The 13,599-nt window shown below is 31.8% G+C and overlaps 2 protein-coding genes across 4 annotated transcripts; both read right to left on the bottom strand.

The window, feature by feature from the left end:
* Positions 1-1,365: 1,365 nt before the first annotated feature.
* LOC105638071 (G protein alpha subunit 1) lies at positions 1,366-8,001 on the bottom strand. 3 transcript variants are annotated; one of them, XM_012221791.4, is made up of 14 exons: positions 7,324-8,001; positions 6,404-6,589; positions 6,181-6,253; positions 5,530-5,567; positions 5,366-5,455; positions 5,146-5,223; positions 4,804-4,911; positions 4,535-4,636; positions 3,286-3,341; positions 2,904-3,038; positions 2,542-2,635; positions 2,371-2,430; positions 2,211-2,290; positions 1,366-1,851 (listed from the first exon to the last, which is right to left on the bottom strand). In XM_012221791.4, the coding sequence occupies exons 2-14, from the start codon at positions 6,488-6,490 to the stop codon at positions 1,674-1,676; spliced, it is 1,179 nt and encodes a 392-aa protein (XP_012077181.1). In that variant the 5' UTR covers positions 6,491-6,589; positions 7,324-8,001; the 3' UTR covers positions 1,366-1,673. The 3 variants fall into 3 exon arrangements, with proteins under 3 accessions (XP_012077181.1, XP_012077180.1, XP_012077183.1); XM_012221790.4 differs by having other exon boundaries at positions 7,427-8,001; XM_012221793.4 differs by lacking the exon at positions 7,324-8,001 and adding an exon at positions 6,686-7,266.
* Positions 8,002-9,728: 1,727 nt separating this feature from the next.
* On the bottom strand, positions 9,729-11,500 carry LOC105638070 (uncharacterized). The gene is made up of 4 exons (XM_012221789.4): positions 10,788-11,500; positions 10,291-10,386; positions 10,150-10,217; positions 9,729-10,042 (listed from the first exon to the last, which is right to left on the bottom strand). The coding sequence occupies exons 1-4, from the start codon at positions 11,418-11,420 to the stop codon at positions 9,925-9,927; spliced, it is 915 nt and encodes a 304-aa protein (XP_012077179.1). The 5' UTR covers positions 11,421-11,500; the 3' UTR covers positions 9,729-9,924.
* Positions 11,501-13,599: the final 2,099 nt, after the last annotated feature.

The raw sequence follows: 13,599 nt of genomic DNA, 5'->3' as shown, positions 1-13,599 counted from the left end.
AAATGTTTTCTTTATATTTTTGAAGGTGGAAACTTTTTTACCCTTGTTTAATCTTAAAACTATTATCTATATTAGCAAGTTGGATTACAAATAATCAGTGCATGAAAAAAAATTTACAATTTGGGATTTTTTGAGTGTTCCAAAAGAAAAATATTTGTCTAGATCACTTCATAATCTCATATATATGGATCAAATCAATGCGAATAAAAAAATTTTAAATATTATTCCTTTTTTTTTTTTCAGTGTGTGATCTCATTTCAACAAAAATTCATATTTTGATTGGTTTGATAACATGTGAGATTATGGATCCAATTTAGGCAAACCCTTTGCAAAACTAGAAATATTTTAATGTAAATAATTATTTTCAGACGGTTCCAAGTTGTCTCTTGCTCAATTATTAGTTCTTTACATAGGTCAGTATCAAGCCATTTTAGACATTTCTCTCATTTTATAACTATATGCTCAATAAATAAGTAAATAAATACTCGACTAGGTTTGGTCTTTTTGATCGTTTTACTTAAATGTGAAGCGAGAAATCTCGAGTTTATTTCAACTCATTGGACTTCCATATAAATAAATAAATAAATAAAAATAAATAAATAAATAAATAGAACGTTCTAAAAGAAAAAAGTTACTGCTAAGTTAAAAGTTCGTAACTCCGCAAAGTTTTATTTTCTAGAAAATGGACATCAGAAAGAGAAATCATTGGTGTGACATTTTTCTACTTTCTAGTAAGACGCAGAAAAACAGAGCGTTAGGGACCATAGTTGGTGGGTGGGGCTAAACCTCGCAGGCAAGTCGGCAGTCGCATCATCGCATGCACGTTGAAGAGCAGCAAACGTGGAATGCACCTAATCTCATTGGAAGCATGTAAGCCTTCCACAACTGCAATGCAACCGACGAAAATAACCATATTTTTCTTTATTAAGGGTTGGGACCCACCAAAGTCTCATTGACAACGAATTTCACGTGTAGAAAAATGAATAATATAAGCAACATCAACATCTTGAGTTGGTATCTTGTTGGTATGCTCAAACACCAATGTCCATTGATTTGACAATACACGCACCACCAAATCAAAATGATCAAAAAAAAAAAAAAAAAAAAAAACAGAGAACAATAAATTTTGACACCATTGAAATGTTTGACAAGCTGCAAGTAGAAAAAAGATCCAAGAAAGATCTTCCTAATAAGAAAGTTGCACTTAGACAAGCTGATTCGTATTCAGGGGATTCATCCTAAGGGAAAGATAAAAACATAAACCAGCACAACATAGCTAAGAATATTCCTCTGATGACTGCAGAAGCTGAATTTTTTTTAAAAAAAAAGTTAATTAGGGCAGAAAAAACATGATAATGATCTGTGTTGGAATAGAAAGAACACAAGGTTGCTTTCATATATATGTTCTATCTGAAAACAGAACAGGCAAGAAAACATTTCCTCTCAGAAGGTCTTTCTCTAGACAAATTACCAGTCAAAGGAAATCATGTTCATGGGGGGTTGGTAAAATATTCTTCTTTGGGCATGCGCAAGTAAAACCAAATGAAAATTCAAAATTTTTAGCCTGCAACGCCAGCAGTCATCAGATGAAGGTGTTTCTTCCAACTCTTAATTTTCAAAGTACTAAGTTCTGCAAACTATGAACATTTCCTTTAAAAGTAAATCCTTCTTGGTCACAATAAGCCAGCTTCGAAGAGATTTCTTCGTCTTAAAGTCTCATCTACAAGCTTGAAAGTTTTCTTCACAAGTTTCTGATCAAGGGCAGTGGTCCTATATATTTTAAACACACGATCCACACGATCAGGGGTTGTGCTCTGAAAATACAACTCCTCAAACTTCTTCTTGACATATCTGAAGGATAAGATCAACAGTAATGATCAGTGAGTGCCTGGAAACAAGAAAGTAATTTTGGATGGTTCAAAAAGCATCGATAAGCCACCAAGGATTCACCAATTATTTTGGCAAGTTCCTACAATTGGCTGTATCATCAAGCTCAATAAACTGTCCTAACATTAAAACCTTAATTCTAGCAATGTACTATATAGCTATCAATTGAAGCTCATCATACACCCATTAACTAATCTAAAGTTGAGCAAAATGTACATCACTAGAAAATTGTAAAATAAGATTGTTGCATTTCTTATCCATTCAATGTGTCAATATCGTTCGACCAAAGCAACTAACTGGAAAACATGTACAAAAATGCTTACTCGTATGCATGCTCGATTTCTTGTTTTCCTGTTGAAACTGGCTGGTAATCTTTGAACCAATCACATACATTCAGCGGCACCTACACAATGTGGAATGTCACAGGTTCAAACTAATGCTTACTTGTATTTACTAATAAAAAATGAACCATGTAACTCTTACTTTTAGAACCTTCTTTTCAAATATATCAAATTTGTTAAGAAACAGCATGAAGGATGTTTTCTGCACACAAGAATTGCAACCATCTAAATTCACAAGCCTAATATAACAATGTAATATTAAAGAAAAAAAAAAGAGAGAGAGAAAATGAAAATAAGTGGCATAAAGGAAAACCTCGAAACATGGCTGCTTCAGGACCCATTCGAAAAGTTCCTTTGTTTCCATCATACGGTTCTTGTTTTCATCCTCAAAGAGTGTTTGATCATACCTAAATCACAAATTACCTATTCAAGGTCTGTTCCAATTGAAATATGCCCTGGTGCTATAATTTTCACATTTCAAACTAAATGTTAAGCGCTCACTCTGGTAAATTTTAAAAGAGACTGCTCTCAGACAGTAATGACACATGTCACATAAGTAACAGTTATTGCACAAACTACTTAAAAGGGAATCAAATATCCCATATTAAAAGGGAATACTTATCGTTGCTTAAAAAACAAGGTTCAATGTCCTATGGATAAAATGGGTAATCTTACTCGCTAATCGCGGCACAAAAAATTACAGCTGTAACTCCTTCAAATAGATGAATCCATTTCCGTCTCTCATTTCTCTGGCCACCAACATCAAAAAGTCTATAAACTTCACCACTTTTCTTGTTTTCTCCAACAGGGCTGCCAAGTTGAAGCCATCACGAGTTATTGATTTAACTATATAAAGCCATTGTGCACATATAAGGAACATATGGATTAAATAAATGGAAGATTATTCTTTTGTGATGCCAGACGCACAGAAAAACATACTTTTCAATCATGTTGTAGTTTATTTGCAAGTAAAACTGCTATAAGACAAAGATGTTTAGTGTCATGATCCCATGTTAAAGGGTCAAGATCAGTCAAATTATAAAACTTAAATGTTCACCTGAACTGGATCTCTACAACACCAGTTGTACGTACTCTTGCATAAAGAACATCCTCCTGAAATATCAAAAGTACACTTAGAAGCGGGTGAAAATAACTGTAAATGTCATATCAATATTTAAGCAAAGTTTTCAAAATAAGCTGTCCAGAGAAGCTGGCTATAAAAATTTAAAACCCAATGCATAATAGAAACAAAAGTGGAACTAATTTAAGTCTTTTGTTAAATTATTTTAGCATTATCATATATGAAATAGGAAATTTATTAATGTCCCTGCACCCTCCCCACTGACACCCCAACCAATAACCCATGCTTTATAGTCACTCGTAAAGTTTTCATGCACGTTTCAAAATACACGTCAAGGAATAAGCTCCCAGTTGAGCTATATTTATCAATTTCCATCACAGGTTAATGATAATTAAAATAGTTAACTAAGTTTAAATTAGTTATTCTTTTTCTGGCAAGCATTGTCTATTTATCAGAATCCAGGAAAAATATGAAGGATTTCTTTTGCAACATAAAGAGTCATTGAATCACACTTCAAGCAAAATGCACTAATTTTCTCTTCCTCACCTTTTTCATCATGTTTATTTTCTTTACTTATTTTCTATCAAACTTTAGTCACATTGATGAGACATGTAAATTTTCTCATTAATACTTATACTGGCAAATGAATAGACTTAGAAAAACAAAAATACAGTTACAATTTTTAAAGTTTGTAATTTTAATTTATTTTCCAACTTCATTTGATCATGTATTTTTTCAATTTCTCAATGGTATTATCAGCTGACCAAACTAAAAAAGTTCTAGCCCTACCTTGCACCAGCTAATCCAATATTCCCTCACAATATAAACAGTAAAGAAGCAGGGGCGGAGCTACACTCCAAAACCAGGAAGGGCCAAAGAAAAGTATTCAAAAGTTAGGGGACCAAATAAAAAAAATTGCACTATTTTGTAAAGTAAATTTTAAAAATATTTTGGAGTCTCCCCCAAATCCACCCCTCTAGAGAAATCTAAGATCTATATTTTATATTAGCTGTTGCATCAAGACAGTCTCATCGTGATTAGCACACGCATCAGCATGAGTCAGAGCAATCCAGATGCTTTTTTGATAATGTTATCAGTATATGCTGCATTTGGCCAATAGTTTCACTTCATTATAAAACGTATTATCCCGATATGGATAATTTTGTCTAAAGATATGGATAAAATTTGCATGATATGGAAAGAATAAGCAAAATTCACTAAATACCTTAGTTGGAATATAATTGCCATCAGACAATCTTTGCAAATTTTCCATGAAATAATGGGCACAGTCTGGAACTTGAAGCTCATTACCCCGGGAATAAGTTTCCTAGAAGTATAAACTAACATTAATACTAGGAATGCCCCATTGATAAACAATTGAAAAGATTAGTTTCAATTATCTAATAGATAAACATAAAAATAAAATCTGAAGCCATCAGAAAGATGCTTGGCTGTTGGTAATCAATATATGTATTTACATAACAAACTGACTACCTGAATTGCAGCATCTTTCCATAAAGTTTCAATTTCCTGTGCAAGATCTTTGGTGAGACATGGATAATCCAACCTACCTCCAATTTCTGAAAATTTATCTCCAATTTCCTGATGTACAATGAAAAACGAATTGATTATAGCAGCGAATCCTCTTAAAAACAGGACTCTCCAACATTCTTCAGGAAAATAACAAAAACCGTCAAATTTTCGCAACATTCCATTCCAACAATGGGTGCTAGATGACTCACAACATTGCATCTCTAATAAACCATTGCTGACCAAAATAGAAAGAAATGCCTCACTTGAAACAATGCAATAGACATTGAAATGGTGAATTCAAACCTTATTTTCACTGGATATGACATACTTTGATGAATCTGTTTCATTTTGAGCCAATTCCTTTGATCCATCATGCAATATCTGTTCAAACACATTGTTTGCAGTCTCAATACAACATTCACAACTCTAAAATTCAAATTGTTGCCATCATGGCCGACTCTACATATTCTTTACATTATGCAAAAAGGGAAATAACCAACACACCCTGTCAAGTATTGCATACTTTTATTGTCTGATAGACATTGGCATGTATGACTGAGATATAGCTCTTCAATTCCGACTCATCAAATCCACTTTGAAACAGTAGCTTTATCTGCATCATGCATGAAAATTTTGTATAAGTAGGATTTCAATAAACATAATTAAGGGAGTAAGATAATATCTTACCTGCTTAAATATTGTGGACTTCCCAGAGTCTCCAGCTCCTTCATCATAAAAGGTTGTAAAAAACAGCACATTAAACAATCCAGAAAGGGAAAGAAAATGGGATAAAAAAAATGGAAAAGGAACCAAAGCATTTGAAGGCACACAAGAGAAAGGAAAGAAGTCAAAATAAAATAATTGCACTACCGAATTTCAAATAAAGAAACTATACTTGAATATGCAGGCTGACATAAACAAGCACAAGTTTTTTAATCGGTCACAGCATCAGAAAACAGAAACTGTGTACTAAGGAAAGCAGTCAAATATTTATGTTACTTGAGCACTCCACCTCAAGTTATCTCTATCCGTAGCCTAAAGATATGAAGAGAAAAAAGAACAAAAACTTTTTCACCAACAAAATGAAGGAAATTAACGTTCAAGTCTTCAGGTAACACCATAAGCCATCCAAAAGAAAAGCATGTGAAAGTGATGAAATTCATAATCATTGTCCCACTAAATGCAGGAAGGAACTATTTCATGGAAATCATGCACGGTGCCTCCTGTTGACCCTATTTTTCTAAACCATGTATATGGAACTCTCCTACATTGACAAGCAACTACTTTATAGATGCCAAACAATTAATGCAATCACAGGTTCATTCAAATTGGAAGTACCAAGTAGTAGGAGTTTTTGAATATGCCTTTCAGCCTTTGTTTCTTGCTCAATCCGCCTTTCAATTTCTGCAGCCTGAAGATGCTTAATGTTAAATATCAATTTGCGTTACGAGAGAGAAAAGAATAAAGCATAAATACTGTTGCAGATTAAACTATTCAAGATTGCTCTAGTAACTGTGAGTGGAAGGCAAAGAAGCTTGTTTTTCATGAAAACATAATTCACCTGTGCATTCTCTTCAGCGTCTGCTTCATTATAACGACGCTGTTTACTGCAGAGCATGCCCATATCTTGTATTCCAATAGACAGCATAGACAAGGCAATGATCAAGCTTGACCAGGTACCAAAAAATTCTTTGAATCCCTTGTATAAGTATCATTCATGACTGGTCAACCGAACCTGAACACAGTGCTGTAAACATATACAAGACGTTTAAAATCATACACGTCTTTTTTGAAAGAAAAATAAACGTTTAAAGCTTAATCAACAGTATAACAAAACGCCCACCCCATCCCCCAGCCATTAAACTGTTGTGCTTGATTTCGTTGTGGGTGACAAAGCGTAAGGTTCAACTCAAATGCTAAAATTCACTGTTCAAACTGCAAATTCTTGTCATACAGCTAGAGACTGGATTAAGCATTATGACTTCATACATTGCGTATGAGAATTAACCGGCATTTGATTATGCTCTTGCGTACATAAGTTGGAATATGCAAGCAAGTCCCCAAAATTTACATGTCATTTCTCGTGAATCCAAAACACACCATGGACCAAAAATATATGATGTAGACACAATTAATACACATATAGAATGCCCAGAAAATGCATCTGCACTTATGCCACAATAAATATACCGTGTGCACTCTGGAAGTGTACCCAATGTTTCAGGCCTAAGCCACGCTCTTTCCTTCCCCCGTTAAAACGGCAACACTAATTGCTCCAAATTCCAAAAGAATAATTTATTGTCCAATTCAAAAAGCAGCCAAACTGAAAAGTTTTTGTCTTGAAGAATATTGAGAAAAATAAATTAAAAAAAATGAAGCAGATTAATCGAATGGCCCCCATCAATTTCAAAATCAAAAGACACAAGCAAGAAGCATTATAAGCCAAACCCAGAAAAGAATCAATAAGAAACAAGCAAAAACCTCTTGATCTGCTACTGTTAGAGCACAGGAAAGATCCCTCCAATAAAACGAACCCAGAAAAGGGGAAGATCTAGAAAGAGAGAGTGAGCTTAAAAAAAGTTACCTGCTTGTGGTAAAGGAAACCAATTTGCTAAAGATTAGGCTGATTTGGTTTAAGTAGAATATAAAGAAGCAGAGGAATTGGCTGGTCCTTGTTTGTTGTTGCTCTAATAACTAAAAGAGTAGATATATTTTTATAATAGTGTATATATAAATAAAAAAAAGGGGAAGCAAGAGAAGAGCTGGCCAAATCTGGAAGGAGGGAAAGAGAGAAAGAGCGCCGAAAGCTGCAAGGAAAGAAGCCTCTTCTCTCTCTTGCTTGCTTGTACTTGCCTTCTTCTCAGTCAAAGTTCAAAAGAGAAGAGAATAGTAACAATAAAAAAATAATAATAACAATGTGATGTAATATAGGCATTATTGAAGGAAATGTAGAGGGTTGATTTATATATGATTACAGTGTGTACATGGGCAACTCTTTTCTTGGGAAAATACACACACTTAGATACAAAAAAAAAGCTCTGTGACTGTCTTTGTGACTAATATCCTAACTAGACTCTGCTCCTCCTCCTCCCCTCTCCTCTTCTCTTATCTTCTCTTCTCCTCTCCGCTTTCTTCTCTTTCCTTTCTTTTCCTTTCCTTTCTCTGTCTCTCTCTGTGTACTCGAATATCTTCCCACGCTTACGACCAAAGGACATCACGTCCTCACCTCTGCTACAGGACAAGTTTCGCATCAGCATTTCTTTTGTCTTTTTATTTTTACCTGTCCGGTAAAATTAATTACTATTTAGTTATAAAATGAATTAACTGCTGTAAATTGTTTTTTTAATATTTCATCTAACATAAAAAATAAAAACATTTCATAATAAGCCTCGTCCATCTCTCATTCTCAAAATTAATATACACGTTACACCTAAAAACTGTTAGCGAAAAGAGTCTATTTAATTCTATTTTTATTTAAATATATTATTCCTCCTTAATTTTAAGCTACGAGAAGAATATTTTTGAATGATTAGTTATTAGAAATAATTAGATACTTAGAATTTACAGCTATATATTTGTAATATGATTTTCTATTTGGAACAAATCTGTAAATCTATTCATTTATTCAAAGATGAATTTCAAATTCTTGACTTTTAATGGGTTCTTGAATTAATTATGAATTAGTTAAATTGAAATATAATAATATTGTGTTCATACATATTATTTGAAGATTACTAGTCCAATTAATAATTGTTTATGACTTAACTCGTTTTCTTTATACTTTAGTAGAGAAAATTAAAATTTTATGTTTTTTACTTATAATTGAATTTTTATTAAAATAGCATATCCAGTAATGAATTTTCATATTCATTTTGTTTTTAAAAGACTAAAAACCAGTCACATGTACCTCGAAAAATTATTAATATAGGATATAAAAAATGAAAATTTAGTCTTGAAGGCTTTGAACTCCAATCTGTGTGCTCGATAAGTTTTTGAATGCATGGATCAAAAATTAAAAAAAAAAAAATTAAATACTCCCAGAAATATAATCATTTTTAAGCATTTAATGAGAAATACTTATCTACACCTAACAAAATAAATAGAATAATTAAAGACAGTTAGATTGGCATTAAGTCAACATTCATATTTCATTGCTGATCACCTAATTACTGTGATTAAGCATTAAATATTTTGGATAATTTTTAATAATTTTTTTGACTAATTGAAAATAAAAATTAATTTGACTTGAAAATTGGCTGTGTTCATCATGAAGGGAAGAAAACATAGATACTGCAAAATTAAAATCAAATGAGAAAATGATTTATTTGTCAATATCGTAGTAATTTGGGAATTGGGATCGTTTCCTTTCTTTTCCAAGACTTGACGTGTTGACCTCCATTTTGTACGTATTTGTATTTTTATACAACTCCCACTTTCACACGGCTAAGAATCCCAATACCGCTTCAAACTCAGTACTAAAGCATCTTACAATATACATTTTGTACGTATTTATTGATACTGTAACGGTTAATTCTTGCCCTTGTAAACAGAATTTTTAAATAAATTCAAGTGTCTAAACCAAATTTGTATTTGGAGTGTTTGAAAGTCCACATCAAAACCTTAACTCTTTCATTTTAAAATTTGGTCTGGAAGTAGTTGAGGCCCAAGAAAACAAAATCAATCTGGAATAACCCAATAAACCATGGAATCCACGTGGCTATCATTCTAATTTTTTAAAATCTTTTTTTTTTTTTTGGGTAGGTGTGAAATTAATACGGTTATAAATAGATGCACAAACTGTAATTACATGTAAAATGGAGGAAATTCATATATATACATTAATATCTTAGTTAATAAAATCATTTCCTTCTTGATACTAAAAGGGATAAATTAATAGAGGGGAAAAGCTTGCATTGCATACAAAGTCTACATACACAGTCCTTGGGCCTCTATGAGTAAAGATGATAAGTAATGTATAAGTATAACTGAACTGAAGCTAGAGAAGAAGCCCTAGCTAGTCTATTAATTATAAAAAAGGTCCCCCCATATTCTTTTGTATGTAGAGCAGTAAACATCTATATATCATGAAGAACCACGCAAGAAACCATTGACAATGTAGTTGAATTTCTTTGATCTTTCAATTTGAGGTACATGAGCTGCATTCTTTATTGATTCCAACTTCACCTTCTTCCCAATCAACCTGCATGCACCCAGTGAAAAAGCTATATTAATTATCCAATAGATTGAGTTTATCCAGAAAGAAAGTATTTAGGGTAAGTGATGAAGTTGAAGTGGGTGGGTACGTACCCTTTGAGTTCAATTGCCATTTTGAAGGGGAATATCTCGTCATGTTCTCCCCATACCAACAGCACATCCTAAATGGAGTTAGATATTTATATAGATGTTCAAAAACAAATTTAGCTATCAAAACTATACTACTGTAATTACCTGTTGGAGTGGAGAAATATTTACTGTTTCATCGTGTCCAAATGATAATCCCTTTAGGAGTTCCATCTTCTTGCTCCTGTTTTCTGAGTACAATTTCTTCACCCAAATAAAAATATTTCCATTAATTTTCAGATACCATGGAGATTTCAATTCAATTGTTAGGAAAAACAAAAATTAATTGCAGAATCAAGCCAAAGAAAAAATAAAACAAGAACTGAGCTTTATATATTTGTTTTGTCTTAATTATAAATATAAAGATTATGCTTAGTGAGCTGTAATGGAACCTAATCAAAATATTTCCAATGTAAATATTGAATTAAAAATGTTTTTAATTACAATATATTGCGGCTCTCCCAGCACACACAGCCTGTGTGTTGTCCTAAAAATCTTCACGCATTTCATTTGTTAGTTAATTAATTTAACACAATTACTTACTAACTTGTATTTTAAGTTACTATGGAGAATCAAGAAGTTTAGAATTATTGTTGATCACTTACATGAATGAAGTCATTCAAGAAAATATCAGGAATCATATTGAGACGCCAGTTGACGGTGAGGCCAAGCAAAGATCTCAACTCCGACGCCTCTTTTGGCAACATAAGATCGCCAATATTTTCCAACTTTGACTTTCTGACCAACTCTTCGTTATCACTTCTCTTCATGTTAACACCGGAGCTCGCTATTACAACTTTCTCTACCTTCTCCGGCCACATTCTGGCCATGTGGTACGCCACAAACCCGCCGTAGCTGGTGCCAACTACAGAATACTTTTCTACTCCTAATTTTTCAAGACATTTCGCGACGGACTTTGCCTGAAAGATCTCTGATCTCTCCGATGACTTGGTCGTTGATTCCCCGAAAAAGATTAGGTCAGGCACGTAAATATTAAAGTGCGGCCAAAAAAACTGAACCTGTCTCCGCCATTGCCAGAGAGCGACAGGACCGAAGCCATGGATGAAGACTAGAGATGGTTTGTTTGCGGTGGAGGTTTGATTTGAACTGGGAGCCCAAAGGTGGATTGTCGTTTCGGTGTCGATGTCAACGGAGTGTCGTGAAAGGCCGGCGGAGGTGAAGCAGGAACGGAGATAGTGAGCATATAGAGAAACAGGGCTAAGAAAAGAGAGTGCCATTGGAGATTAATTTTTGCGGTCCAAAAAAGTAACCGTGAGAGAGGATAAAACCCTTTGGAAGAGTAGGAGGGGTTGGAGAGAAAAACACGGTTACTTGGGCCGTAGACTTGCTGTAATTAAATAAGAACTGTTTTTTCTTTTTCTTTTGTTTTTTTTTTTTTTTTTTTAATTACTTACCTACTTTAGTTTAGTGTATCGAGCGACCCATCCATAATACACCAAGCCTATCAAATAACTACTGTAATTAAAAAATATTTATCTAAATCAGATTTACTGCATATCAAATTAATAAAAATATAAATTTAAAAAAAATGTTTATATTTTATCTTTTTTATTTTTCCATGTATAATTAGAAATGTTATTATTCTAATAAAAATTTATATTTTTTCAAAATTTTTTTACCATTTTTATGTATTTTTTTTTTCATCACTAGATTGTCTTGGGATATGAATCCATTCATGCACTAAGCTTATAGATTCCTATGTATATAGGAAATATTACAAATATGCACCTAATTAGGAATTTCTCTTTGCTTCTTCCCTTTTTTGAATGATTAATTTTTATTTAGGACCAATCTTAATAACTGGCCTCCCAATTAGGCAAAATTACATTTGCTTTGCTGCATGGATAACAGATGTTAACAAATCTGTTAATGATAATTAATTATTAATTGGATATATGAGCAATAAATATATAGGCGAATATTTTCTATAAATGGTGATGCAGAAGAATAATTATTTAAAAAAAAAAAAAAGAAAATATTTCAATATCATGTGCCCTTAAAACCATATAAGAAAAGAAGATAAACCATTTCCTTTCGTGATAGTTTGGAAATAGATGAAGTGGATGCAGAAAGAAAAGGAAAGTCCGTGAAAATTGGTTTGGTCGGAGTCTTATGGTGACCGGCTCACCAAATCCTCTTTTAATAATAATTTTTTTTTTTTTTCCCATAAACAAATGGTTCTCAGCTTTTAAGTTTGAGAAGGACTGAAGGAGAAAGAGTGAGAAGGTATTTTAATTTTCAGTCCTGACGCCAAAACGTACCAACAAAGACAACTCAATGGAATTAAATGTCATTAATGATATTTTAAATAAGAAATAATTTTCAATTTTTTTAATGATTAATAAAATTTTAAAACGGTTTACCTGTCATAATATCAAAACATTAAATCGTTGGAGTGACAAGAGAAATAATTTTTAAGGTGCTAATTGACAAGGAAAATAATTGAGTTAATATGATATTAAAATATTTTAATAATGCTAAATGTTCTTCAAATTTTTCAATAATTAAATAAATAATTAACAATATCTTTAATATTATTTTAGATAATAAATTTTATAGTTTTCTTTTAATTTAATAATGTTAAATGGTTCAGTTTTCTTCAATAATTAAATAACTAACAATATCATTTATATCATTTCATATAATTAATTTTTCAGTTGCTTTTAATAATTAATGAAGTCAATAATATTATTTAATTATTCATCAAATAAATTTTCAAGATCATTTTTTTTATAGTATTACAAATTTATAATAAAGTGAATATGAATATGAAAAAGTAATAAGTAAAATATATATATATATATATATATATATATACGGGATACATTTTTTCCCTAAGAAGTTGATATGTGGCATATCCACTTAGTATTTTAATTTGACATGTGGCATATTCCTCCAATTTGGCGTCCACTTGGCATGGTTTGATTTGATTATTCAATGTATTAATGTATTGGTTTAGTTTAGATTTATTTTGAGTTTGTGTCTTTTTTTTGATTTGATTTGATTATTTAATATATTAATGTATTGATTTTGTTTGGATTTATTTTGAATTAATGTTTTTGATTTGATTTTTATTTGGTTATTTAATGTATTGAAGGCTTTAAGTAATTATTATTAATTATTAATTTTTAAAAAATGATAAAGTTTAATAACAACGAATTATTCAATTAATGTGTTAATGCATTGCTTTGTAATAAATGTTTACTTTTAAATTTGTGAAGTAGCAAACGTTTTCTTTAACAATCGGTAATATATATTTAACGTTTCCAATCTAAACGTTTTCATTTTTTTTAAATGATGTGTTAATATATTATTTTAAAATTTTAAATTACCTCATAAACACTTTAGTTTTTTTTAGAAATACTATATATAAGTTATATATTTTTCTGTATTCTC

Source organism: Jatropha curcas, chromosome 8 (assembly GCF_041381405.1).
Source record: "Jatropha curcas cultivar XTBG-Jc1 chromosome 8, XTBG_Jcur_1.0, whole genome shotgun sequence".
NCBI classification, from domain to species: domain Eukaryota; kingdom Viridiplantae; phylum Streptophyta; class Magnoliopsida; order Malpighiales; family Euphorbiaceae; genus Jatropha; species Jatropha curcas.
The sequence above is the reverse complement of the archived record's forward strand: the minus strand, read 5'-3'. Positions and strand labels throughout refer to the sequence as shown.